The sequence below is a fragment of the Haliaeetus albicilla genome, chromosome 24 (genome assembly GCF_947461875.1).
Source record: "Haliaeetus albicilla chromosome 24, bHalAlb1.1, whole genome shotgun sequence".
NCBI classification, from domain to species: Eukaryota; Metazoa; Chordata; class Aves; order Accipitriformes; family Accipitridae; genus Haliaeetus; species Haliaeetus albicilla.
The window spans coordinates 4,400,659-4,414,287 of NC_091506.1; the positions used below are offsets into that span (position 1 = coordinate 4,400,659).

Below are 13,629 nucleotides of genomic sequence, written 5' to 3' on the forward strand. Positions count from 1 at the left end.
GTATTTGAAACTAAAGCTGACATACCATTACATTTTTTTTGAGGACTTAAAGGATTCTCTTCAGCATTAATTTGATGATTTAGCTACATCAATTATTTAATTCCAGTGTCACTACTAATTTCTTTATCTTACATTTACCTCTATTTCAAAGTTGTGTTGTTTAATCATGAGTGATTTTAATACTGGTTTCACTAGTTCAGCTTTAGTGATCTGTAATCTCAATTTTCTTTGGTTTACTGCTTGTAATAAAAACGTATAAAAGGAACAGTGAGTATATTGTTTTGTTAGGTGACCTGAAGCACAACCACTGAGAACCTCTGTTGGTACAAACCAGCCTACGCAGAAAACTGATGAGTGCCATGCAAGTTAGCCCTTTAATTCTCATATGGAACCGTAACTTGTTAGGGTCTTTGTTGTTGATGTGTATTTCATCTGCAGCAAAACCTCACTGGATCCAGATGATAAAAGATACTGAAGTTGCTGTAGAGGACACCTTATACTGGGATTGCAGAGCAAGTGGGAAGCCCAAACCATCGTATAGGTGGCTGAAGAATGGAGACCAACTGTCAATGGAGGTAACATTCTATTTTGAAAACACGATGCAATGTAAAATCAATAGTACTTCCTATAAGTATGAGAATTTGCAAAAGTCCATGTAATTAGTCAAGAGAAATATTTGATGCTGGTTTTCATATGTTTGTCAGGAGCATCCAGATGGAAGCTTCAAAAGCTGCAATACCAGAAACAGAGACAAATTATGTTGTACAAAAATAGCCCAGCTAAAAGCAGATTTAAAAGCGATGATAGAAGCATAGAAATAAGTATGTAAGGAAAGACTGGAGAAGGAAGCTTAATTAAAGTTATATGTTAAGAACCATAAATGAGGGATAGAGAACTTAAATTATTTTGTTATACTTGCTATTGGCATTTCATTAAAGGTAATAAGAAAACATATTTAAACTTCTCAACGAAAAAAAGACAAAAATCCTAAAAATTCATAGGGTCGCCATTACTTGATGCAATGAATGAAATACAAAGCAAATACCTATGTTACATTGCTGTTTAATACAATTGTTAAAGTAAATGAATGGAAAGTAATGCATTTGTTGGCAGGGAAAAGAGGTTGTACTTCGAAGGTGAGATACTTGGTCTCCCAGATCAGAAACGCATCTGATACCCATATTGATTTTAAATCTCACTGCTTCGTTAAGAAAACTGCCCAGTTCAGGTTATCAGGAATATAAACTATGGGCACTAGCCCACCGCAGGAAGCATTTTGCCCTGGGCCAATGCGTTGTGCTCAACGCTGGCACTCAGAGTTGAAGAAAGAGCGACTGCTAAAGTGAATTCAGTGGATGGCTATGAAAAATGATCTAAGCACTGAAAAACATTTCTTACCATTCAGAGTGTTATAGTTACATGCTCACTAAAAGGAATGGTAGTGTTTTGTGGACAGGTTAAATGAGGGAGTACAAAATCTCATCTCAGTGATTTAAGAGCATTGTTACCGTATCATACAAAGTCACTGAGGTAATGTACTTTTTTTTTCCTCAGTAAGTACAAAAATATCTTCCCTCATTCACTGTTCCCACGTCTCCACTTTTGAGTATTGGTGTGTCCAGCCTTTTGGCATGGTTTCAGAGCATAAGCATGACTGACTGGAAATGTTTAAGGACTGTAAACTACAGGACTAACTCTTTGAAAGCCGGCACTGAGGGCATGTCGGAAGAGGAGTTCTCTGTGTATAGTGATCAGTTGTCTTGAGCTCCTTGACTGCAAGAACCCTTCTTCATGCTGGGTCTCCTCCACAAAAATCTGCTGGGGTTGTTCCGCTTAGCTCCCCTTCTCCATAAACAAATGTCTTATAGGGAAGAGTAAGAAGAGCAGCTTGGGATGCTAGAGAGAGGATCAAGATGTGGAGACTCAGACTTGTTCCTCTTTGGGATTGTTTTGTCCTTTGTCTAACTGGCTGAGCTCCTTGCAGTAAACTGGGAGGGGACCTGTCAAGGAAGGAGCTGAGCTGCCCATAGGTAGCCAGAGTCACGCTGCAGTGGGGCCAACTGTAAGTGCATGCCCTTAGGAAAAGGCAGAGAGTGAATACCATTGCATTAGGCCTGGTACGCCATGTCCAGATAAAAAAAAAATAAATCAGAAAACATTTTAAAGAAAATAGTTTGTTCTTTTGTCCGTTATTGTTTCTCTGTTTTTTTCCCCGAAGGAGAAGCTCCTTTGGTTTTGTCTTTTGTCACTGGTTCCTTTTTCTCACCAGTTCCTGCCACTCCGTCCTCTAATTAGTCACTTCTTACCATAATTGGTGTAGCTTTCCAAGAATAAGTAAGGTGAGAAGATCCCTATACTTCAGTAGCTTTGTTGGCTCTAAGGCACTTAAATATGTGTCTTCCATTTAACGACTGTTGGAATTTTTTCTGCATAGTATTACAGAGAGCTCATTAGCAAATGGCATGTGTGAAATCTCTAAATAGTACGAAATGCCAGTGCCATCTGTATAGTTTGGATACTCTGGGCTCTCGTGAGGAGCCTAGTATGATTTTGTCCATATTTCTGGGGAAATATGAGGGTATTTGAGATAGCAAAGCCTGTATGAAACTGAGCAAGTTTGAAGAATCAATTTCATACGCTGTGTTGGCAAGTCTCTCTATTTGATCATTGTCGCCATACCACGATGCGGTCATGTCACTTATTTTAGAAGTATTCTCATGATTATGCTGTTACATTTACCCCATTTGTTGTATTTATGCTGTCCTATTTATATTTCTTACTTATTTTAAATTTTTCACAGGAAATATATCATCAATAAAGATATTTTTCTTAATATTCAGGGAAGGATCCAAATTGAAAATGGTGCACTTACAATATCAAATCTAAATCTGACAGATTCTGGCAGATACCAATGCATAGCTGAAAATAAACATGGTGTCATCTCTTCGAGTGCAGACCTCAGGGTTGTAGGTAAGATTTTTTTTCCTTTTTCAGGAAAACACAAGCCTCATTCTCCCTCTCCACACCCCCTCCACCTACCTCGTATTCCACCTCGTCATGATCTCAAATTTAACTCCCTCAGATGCTATCACCGAAATAAACATTTTTGTCGACCTAATATCTTTTATCTGCAGTGCCGAGGAGTTGACTCATCTGCTTCCAGAGGATTTACGGTCCAATCATTCATTGCTTTAAAACAGAACACAGCTAAATTATTCATTAGCGGAAGAGCAGAGACAGGGGCTTGGACACAGGCCTGAAGATTAAAACAGCTCACGTGGTCCGGAGGCAGCACTGGCTCCGCACCCCCATCAGCTGCACTCCCCTTCTGCACCGGTTCCAGAGCTCCCAGGGGAGCCGTGTCATTTAAAAGCACAGGCTGCTCTTGTGTGCTGCCTTTCTTGATCGAGGGGACGAGGGAGTGTCATTCGGTCGTTCAGACGGCGCGGGCTTGAGTCTAAAATAGCGACAACTGTTTGTTTGAGGGAGATGCTGGGCTTGCGACTGCCTTACGCGCTCGTATGCTTGTGCGATTTCTACCTCCAGCGTAGACTGATTTCAAAAACAGCCTTGTAAGAGCAGCGTGTTTTGGGGACGTGAGTTATTTCCTTTCTGTTGTTAAGGTTGCAGTTGATCAGCAGACTGCTCGCTCAGCCTTGGTCTCCTAAAATGCTGAATTGCCTCTCAAAGTTCAGTTTTAGTATAGGTAGAAGCCATGTGCCTTTACTTAACTCTTAGCAAATGCAAAGTATACCCATTCAGAGTGAGGTGCGCTGTAATTTTATGTCATCTAACATACCTGATCTGATGTGCATTCTCACACAAAACTAGAAGCCAACCAGTTCCTTGAGCTTTAATGAGACTGACGGTGTTGACTGCCCTCCCTGAACTTAGACAAGTCATGTATGCTCACATTCAGCGAAGTGTAAAGTCAGGCATGTCCTTAAAGCTCATTGGGTTCACTGAGCTTCAGCTCAGATCAAGTCAGTGTGATCTTCTGTGCATGCTTCCTTAGGTGACGTACTCTGCACAGCTGAGACCTTTACTTTTGTACCAGTATATGGAGGAGAAATGCATGATTGTCCAGTAGAAGGATCATGTTGAATTAACTAATTCATGCTTTTAATTATGTTTGGAAGCTGAGAAGTGTCATGTAAGTGCTAAATAGCAGTATCATTAATATGATTAAAGGTGCTTTACTTCACTCTTATTATCCCTTCTGTTTCAGCTTCTGCTCCAGATTTTTCTAAGAATCCAATGAAGAAACTGATCCAGGTTCAAATAGGCAGTACAGTTACTTTTGAATGCAAACCTAAAGCTTCCCCTAAGGCCAAATGCTCCTGGAAGAAGGGAGGTGAGCAGCTACACGAAAATGAAAGGTATCAAGTTACATTGGTTTATTTGTTTTACTCTTACAAAAAGTGTGTTTATGTCTTTTTATGCAATAGTGTCATCTGTAGATTGAAATAGTCATGAAGTATTTCTGAAGCCTGTCTAGCTGGGGCCATCATTTGGTTGTTTTTTAATTGTTATTGTATCTAAGCACTGAGAGTACATGCATATTGCTTTCTTTAAGGTCAAGGGCCAGGTTTTATATTCAGTTTAATGTAGAGTTTGGCCTGATTTAGAACCAGGTACTGATCGAAAACTGGAAATACAAAGCTTATAAAACAGTACTTAAAGTCTTTAACAAAATACTCTGAATATGCTGGCAAGGAGGCAGATGAAGCATATTACAGCCATGGTGATAATGTGGCTGAGGGGAAAAAAAAAGGAGATTTAAAAAAAAATAAAAAATTCCAGTTGGTAAAAGTTAATAATTGGTAGGTCCAGAATAGCACTCTTACCATTCTAATGTTCTGATATTTTACCATTCTAGTACTGTGTTTGTTCTTATGGGAGAAGTTATTGCAAAGATGACTCAAAACTGTAGGTCACACACACACAGACACATACAGAAAAAAGAAATATGCAAGGTTTTTCAGGTGATTGGAAGATGGACCTCATAAACCCAAACACTTGAGCTGAATGGTGACATATGAAAATCAATATTGGCAAATGTGTGATACACTTCGGAAAGAAAAATTAAAACACTAAAACCACTTGTATCTAAGTGTTATAAATTAACTGGGAACACTTAGGAAAGTGCCACAAGTGTCAAACGTGCTCGGTGTGCATTATCAGTTAAATAATAGAGCAGTGATATGTATGGGACAGAACAGAAAATAACTTTTAAAATTTTGTTAATGCCTTTATAAAGATTCATTCCCTTGGACACTCTGTTAAGTGCTGGTCATCTCTCAGTAGTTAGGGGTAGATGACGGGTGGGTGATGAATATACTTACAAGCGTGACTAATGGATCTGTAGTCAGTTCAGCTATTGAAAAGATTAAGATTGTATGACTTCGGGAAGAACTAAGAGGTTTGTGAAAGAAAATGAGATGTGTACTCATTATGAATGTACTTGTTCATACATATACTTAATGTCATGTGTATGTTGTTCAGCTGAAGACAGGAAAAGAAAGCGAAAATAGACTTTCAGGTTCTTTTCAAGCAACTATGAACTTTTATCTACCAGTAATAACATGTTGCCATTTCTTTAGTGTTTACATGATAGTGAATGTGTTTTGGTGTTAGTAATTCTCCATGGAGAGTTTGTGATTCACCTATATCCTCAGCTATTGACTTCCAACAACATGTAAACCTTTTTTCCAGCAATGACCATTAAAGCATTATTGAATTAGTCATAAACTACAATTGGCCAAGTCTACTGATTAAACTGTATAATCAAACTATACAGAAGCATACGTCTCTGCACTCTGGAGCAGCCCGTTGCTTTACATCTCTCCAACGCTAGGGACTACTGCCTTTTCAAGCTTTCTGTTTTACATTTCAATATTTGCATAGACTGAGAGTTTCAGGTAGTGAACTGGGACAGGAAAAAAACCCTTTAGATGAAAGGTGTAGTTAAGATAGTTACAGACATGAGTTAACATGAAACTGGGCAGTTTGATACTTAGGACATTCCAGCTGCAGCACTTGAGCACTCTGTACAGGCTGTAAAAACTCTTAGGAGCAGAATAACTGTTTGGGAGTTTAGTCTGCCCTGAGGTCAGCCTTTCTGCAGCTAGTTAATTGCTGGACTATCTGAGTTAGATACAGACTGTATTGACAGCAACAGCCACAGAAGGTCATAGGGTTTGCCTGGGAGCAGTGAGGACTGGATGACTACGAGTGTTCCTCTTGCAACGCTCTGGTATCGCCCTGTACTTTGCAGGGTAATTCAGGGATGGCGGAATCACTGAAGTGGCCAAAAGTCCAGACATGAGACTGAGGAAACTGAATGTTTTGTTTTTGAAGGATTGCCATGGCAGTGTGTTGCGTTTATATGAATGTATCCCTCCTCCTCTAGGACTTTGTGTTAGGTTGTACAAAGCTTAGCCTGTCATTGGGAAGCTATTTCTGAGCCAGGTGAAATTCTTGTAGTGCTATTTCTGTAATACACAATGTTGTTGGTTTTGTTTTGAAATTTCTAAATGCGGACGATGCTACCAGATAGATCAAAACTTTGAGAGGCTGCAGTTGAGACCGTTATTTGCTCCGTCGTAAGGTTAGAGCTCTCTCCTTTTACCCAAAAGGTTTGGACACTTGCTGTCATCTTGATCTGTGCAGCTCTGGCTCTTTTTTCACAGGGACCATGATGGTTTTCATGTGTTCTAGTGTTAAGTGTTGTCAAATGTGGCAATTTGGCAGAAGATTAGGCATCTGTCATTATAGAGCTTGACATGGTACCACAGACTCACTAGCTGGCTGCATGCCTGCAAGCAAGCAAAATCTCATTCGGAATAACACTAGTTGGTTTTTCTTTCTATGTGAAACCTCCCATTGTCTTGTAATGACGTAGTATCACATTGATAAGTAAGCTTGTAACACAGGGCCACCAATGATCTCTAAAACTTGAGTGAAACCTGTTTCTTTTTGATGTTACTCATTTGTTCGTATTTTTATGGTCACTTTTGTAAAGCATGTGCATAAATGCATAGCACTTGATATTCTCCATTTAGGAAAATTCCTAGTTTTTGTCCCTGTACCATTTTCATAAAACGGCAGGCAGGAAGAATGCTATCGTTCTTGTTTCTGCTTGTCTCTTGTTGGAGCTGCCTGTCACCAGCCTTCAGATAACCTGTGTAGGTTTGATTCATGATACTGAAATCCACCAGGCACGGCTGGACCTTCCAGGGCTCCACACAAGTCCAAGAGAAGAGCATTCCAGCCACCACTTCTGCATTGCTTTGTGAGCTATCTGTCTGAATAGACATCAGATCTAGTCTTAATGGTTGCTTTGGCTTGCCCTTCAAAAGCAGTACCCACCAATTTCATTTGTGGTTATGGTACCAGGCTAAAGAAAGCAATGTTCGGTTTCTGAAAATGTATTGATCATGCACGATGCTGCCTGCTTAGATTTATGAACATAAATTATGGCTTTCAGTTCTGCAAAGTGCAGGTATTTCCAAAATATGGCCCAAAGTGTCTCCTCCTATATTTTTGACCGCACACTGCAAATGGCTTACAGTAGAAACATAACAACAAGCCAATAATCCTGAATTAATCTAAATGAAGTACACTTGCCTTCAGAGAAAAGCAGAAATGTGATTCTTTGCAGAAAGCGCAAGAGTTCATTACTGTCTGCTATGAATAATTGTAATTCATGAATTTCTTGCAGTTCTACAATTCTTGCAATTCAGGAAAGTGTTTCCAATTAGCAGTACATTTTTCAACCATTAACTACATTTCTATTGGAGAAGTCTGTTTCGGGGGATGGGGTGAGGGGTGTCTTTTTTAATTGCAGGAAAAGGAAGGAATGAGTTCCCAAAAGGGCTAATGCTGGCCACAGAGGTCCAGCATGCACTTTACCTGGGAGAGGTAGGGGAGGCATAATGAGCTTAATTACATTTGGAGCTCAGACCTATGGTAGGGTTCAGGTTCACAGAGCGCTCCTTAGGAGAGACAGACGGAGATTGAGTGTGAGATGGAGACTGACGTTCCCCTCCCTTACAGTTGCCATTTGCTTGTAAAAAGCAAGAGGGAAATCACAGTCTTCAAAGAGTGCAGCAAGTTATTTTGTCTCTGTAAGTCAGTTCCTGCAAGGGAACAGCTCTTGCACTGTATCCCACATGGATAAATACATGTATAGTTTCCCAAATCTGTTTGCCCTTGAGTAGTTAAAAACCATATTCTTATTGATATTGGTAAGTCTGCTTGTGGTATGGTGGAGTTACTCTGCGTTGGTAGAGAACAGGGACAGTGTAATGGTTTTTTTTCATGTAAACATAACAAATGTTGGAGTGTGTCCTCTTGTGAGGATGTGCCAGCACATTCCACCAGCACTCTGGTATAGATACCGTGGTTAGACCATGCTAGTTTGGGAAGGCTTCCTGGAAGGCTTAGAGGGCAAACATGGCTTAGCGTGATGGTGGACCTAGTCCTTAATGTCAGCTGTAAAAGTGAAAATGTCCTGTAAGATCCAGCAACATGGATCGAATCGGTATGTTTTAAGAAAATTCCCATTTGAATAATAAAAATAATAAAAATGAAGCACAGATACTGCATTACTTCAATGTACTCACAGTATTTTGTTGTAAAAGAACTTACATTCTGGTGTAGGTACTGACCACATTAATTCAGTAAAGCCTGAAAGATTTTCATTTTGATGGCACTGTTGCTTGTATTCTTTATTTTTAAATGGTGCTGCATTTTTAGTATGTAGAAGATTTTGATAATGACTCAGTAGATTTTAATTAAATGAGCTGAATGTGATATGTCTTGTGGAGGGAAGAAAATATAATTCAAAATGGATTCACAAGCTCTGGACTGAGAAGCCGCTCAATGTTGAAGAATACAATCTTCCTTCTTGTTAGTTTTGCAAAATATATGGGTTTGGTTTTTTTTGTTTTTTTTTTTTTTTTTTAAGAATATCTTGAATAAAGAGAGGTAGACAGTAAAGAGCAGTGGAATACAGAGAGAAGTGAAAGCATAGGGATCACTGTAGAACATGCAGAAGGACAGACAGGAAATGGGAATTAAATTAATTGGGTATTGAAGGAAGATAATGCTTCCCACCAGAATGCAGTTTTGGACCTTTGAAATAAATAATTTTGGGTGATGTAATGAGCATAATAATCAAGAATTAGCAAGAATTTGCTTGGTTTTAATGACTGCTAGATCAGGTACTGAGGGTACCTGATTACCTGGCACAGGTAATTTTTCACCCCGTATTATGGTTATAGTGTGTACCACCACACTGGGAGCAGCTTGTACTTTCTCAGGCTGTTCCTTGACAACCATCTCCTTATAAGGCCTTTAAAAATTTTCTCTAAAGTGTATTTTATCTGCAGTCATTAAGCCACAACTAGGTTTTGTTTATTCCAAAGTAATGTGGAGCAGCTGCTACTGATAGCAGGCCATAGCCCCTAGAGTCTCCAGGTAGAGAAAGCAGAGGATGGAAACTGTAGTTGCCTTCATGTACCTTCTTCGGTGTTGAAAAGCTGGCCTGAGACACCTCCATCTCCAGGTGAATGTGCTTTTATTTTTCCTTTATCCTCCAAAAAAGGAGGATTAGATGTTTAACCAAGATTAAATTCACTTGATACTAGTTTAACTCATCAAAACCAGAAGACATACCAAAATATGCTGCAACCTAGATAACCCCTTTAAAGATTTCTTTATATGTTTTATGACTGTATATGATTTGTAATTGATATATAGTACTAGACAGCTGCTACATGTTGTCTGTAGTGGGTCCTGTGGTCCTGGCTCAAATACCTGACTGGAAACAGATTAATACAAAGGATTTTGAGATCGTATGGAGCAGCATTTCACTTGTAAACAAATCTTCCTTTATTCCTAGATGTTTCTAGATTTACCAAGACTAGAAAAAGATGAAAAGGTGCTGCAAACTTCAGCTTCACTAAAAGACATTCCAGTGCAGTTGTCTTAAAAATCTCCAGTTTCAGCATCTTTAACTGTGGTGATGTCAAACTAAGGGGGAAAGAAAAGAGGAGAAATAATTCCTGATAAAATGTTGCGTGATTCTTAGAAGTATCAGTTACTCATTTTATCTTCTCTACGGTTTGAATTAAGTATTTTTATTTCATTTTGCGCTACAGTTTGAAATGCCGTGATGTGGAAAGTAATGCATTTACTTACCAGTGCTTCAATAGGAGCTTTTTTTTTTGCTGCCTTTCTTGTTAATTAATCTGGTTTAATTTAGTTGGAATATGATTGATATACAAAAAGGCAGTTTTGACCCACTTTTCCGCTGTTCCTTTGTACTGAAGTGTTATGAACTGGAAAGCAATATGTTTATGTTTATTATCATATCAATAAGGATCTAAAATAGTTGACTTTTCTGCTGAATAATCTGACAAAAAAGGCAGTGATTACTTCATTTGATTATGTCTGTTATTTCAGTAGTATTGTCGCAGGAAGATGAGAAAAATCTGCATTCATTAACGGTTTCATTAATGACACTAAATTTCAGGTCTTGAATCTTAAATTTGTGGTCTTGGATCCTGAGGCATATTCTGGCCCTTAGTCATGTGTATATGGTTGTACTGCACCGACACTTCAATTTCACAGGGTTTTGGTCGGTAAGGTAAAACTATGCAAACCTCCAGATGATGCTGTCCCAGTTCTCTGAGCAAGTAGATGTGGGGACAGTGAATGCAGAACAGCTTGATTATTCTTACACTACAGATACTGAAGTTGACAGATCTTGGATTGGCATCCTGGAGCACCACTTGCCCTCCAGTCCCAGATGATACTTGTTTCAGTATCTGAAATGTGAAAATCTGGTTGCAGTCTGTAACAATACTAAAATAATTTATCAGTATGAGAAGTGCATGCGCTTATTTCACAGTTGGATTTCTCCATGGTCAGTTATGACTAAGATAACTAATAACAAATCATAATGTCATGTATAAAACATGACAGATGAGGCAGAATTGATGGAGACTTTAACCCCACTGAAGTCCCTCAGCTGTCTGGAAGATCTGTAATGCCAAATACATGCTCCTAGCATGGGTGGGACAGGAGGACTCTCATAGTTTTACCAACATGGGCCTCTCAAGTCAAGAACCCTGAAGTCCTGAAGTTGGTTAATCCCTCTCCCCGTTCTGTTGACCTCAAAGAGCATGGGCATGAGTTAAGACATTTGGCTGTTGTAGGTTTGTTTAGTTGGGTTGTTTCGGGGTTTTTTATGCCATCCTTTTGACTATTGGAAAAAAAGAATCTTCTCAAAGATGAATTTCCCACAATTTTGCTCTGGACTTAGAGATGATGATTTCGTCAATGATGTTTTGATCTGAGAACCAAACAGGTCCTAAATCAGTCTCCTGTTGTGCAAATGGATATGTGCCAAAGCATTATTCTGCCAATTATGTCTATTTTACAGGGCTAAAAGTTTCTGCCACTTGCCAGTGCCTCCAAAAGTGTGCAGCTTGTGGAAAATGGCATTCACTTTGTTGAAGGCCAGCAATTTTCAAAATGTATTGGAAAAACGCTTGTAGATACAGGGAATGCCAAAGGATGTGTTATTTTTCTGTATTTAGAGATCCAGATCACTTCCTGGCAGCGGGCCAGCCACAGTACATTTGTTTTATAACAGTATGTGAATATCTAATAATTTTAAATATACTAAAAGCTTCAGTTTGTATAATGCTTCAGCAGGAAGGGGTAGAGCTATTCCTGGGTTTAGTGTTTTCATAGGCTGTGCTGCATTTACTGTTTTGTAATTGAAAAAGTAAAGCATTTCTCTTTTTAATTTACCAGGAAAGATTTTAGTTTGACAATAATTTTTTTCTAGAATTGATTTGTTGTTTGTTTGGGGTTTTTTTTTAATAATTATATCTTGGTTTTAATAAGCCTATTGCTTAATTATTTTAGGCAAGCTAGACTTGCAGATAGCTCAGAGCACTCTGAATGTGATTCATTTTAATTAAACAATGGACATTTTCTGGTTTATACCCCGATCCTATTTTTTCCTTTATTTGATCTCAGGCTTTGTCAACAGTGTTGGGTTTTCATTTGGTTTTGTATTTTTTCTACTGGAAACTGCTTCAAAGGAGATGATGGGATACAAGCCTTTGCAAAATATATAGATAGCTAGAAAGTCCAACATCTCAATAGCTTGCTTTCAACCATAATTGATACATTTTAACACCTTTTATTGATGTCATTGTAATTCCCTATAAAATGTACTAATCACTTCTTTAACACATTTAAAATACCTATAAACGCTATTGCAAGATTTGGTTAGTTACAAATGTTCCATCTAATATAAAGTGCAGCCAAATATTAGTTCTGAATTTTCAAAAAAACCCCAAGTTAATAAGCCTCAGGGAGGTCAGCTGTGCTGACACTGATGAAGCACACCCTCCTTACAAATATGCCTCAAACACCGCCACATTGGCTTAGGTACCTCAGTACACTTTGGAAGACTTGAAAGATGGTTACCTCCAGATGTAAACTGATTAAACTGTCTGTCTATTTATAACACTTTTCTCCCCCATTTAAGATGCTTTTGTCTGTCATTCTAACAAAGTGACTTGTTACCACTTAAAATTTGCATCTGTTAATGTCATTATTGTGTCACCTTTACCCAATGGAAATATATTTCAGCTGCAGCAATGAGTGTTGCAACACCTTTTATAAGAAAATATAAAATGCAGTTGAGAATAATTAAGAAAAACAATTAAAAGTGGTGCTTATTTCTAGAGTGTGTTTCATTGTAGAGCTGTGTAATAGCAGTGCAGCTGTGGAAGGAATCCAGACTCCTGCTTTCAGACACTTAAAATGCAGTCTCCATGTGGCCTTGAGGATTAGGTGGATTTGGTAGTAAGGGAAAGGAGCAGCATAACTTACAGAGCCATGATAGACTCCCACTGCCATGGTCTGTGGTTAGTGAACATGGTTTTGGAGGATCAGAGAAGTTAAGGGTGAAGGTAAAGGTCACTGAACCCATCAAACTCCAGAGTTGCATTCTGCTGCCCTTATTCACCAACTTAAATATTCTCTGAAATAATGGATTCAGATGCATTGCTTGGAAAAAAAAAAAAAAGGCAAAAAAACACCAACCAAAAATATTGTAACACTGTTTTACTTATAATATAAATCAATATAAATAATTAATGACAGTGCAGCTTAGTGAAGCATATACCTTTTATGGGCCAACTTTTATTTCGGCAGTGCAAGTACATCTAAGGTGGTGCATTCACCAGGTGTGTCTTAGCCGTGCCTGCTTTCAGTTCTAAAAGTCTTTACAGACTTGCCCTGCAACTGCTGCAGCAGTTTCAAGCTTGCATGATCCTTCATAAGCCACCATAGCACATGTGGGGTTTCACATGGAGAATTGCTCACGCTGAGCTTTTGGATACAGTGTGTGAATGCCAGAAAAGCAAGGAACCTGTTTTTTCAAGTGAGCATCCTGCTTATCCCATGCTTGGGACAAGTTTTGAGAAGAAAGGCAGTGATCCCAGTTCCCACCTAACAGCAGACTTCCCCATCTACTTTTTGTAATATGTATTTAACTTTAGAGAACTAAATCTAAGTTGGGACAAATGAAGTTCCATT

General features: G+C 38.7%; 1 protein-coding gene across 1 annotated transcript in view; it reads left to right on the plus strand.

Annotated features, from left to right (window-relative positions):
• The window catches only part of CNTN3 (contactin 3), a 113,577-nt gene that overhangs the window by 82,005 nt on the left and 17,943 nt on the right, over positions 1-13,629 (plus strand). The window contains exons 7-9 of the mRNA XM_069811829.1: positions 439-575; positions 2,841-2,970; positions 4,229-4,379. Of these exons, the coding sequence (XP_069667930.1) occupies positions 439-575; positions 2,841-2,970; positions 4,229-4,379 (418 nt within the window). The remainder of the gene's footprint in view (positions 1-438; positions 576-2,840; positions 2,971-4,228; positions 4,380-13,629) is intronic.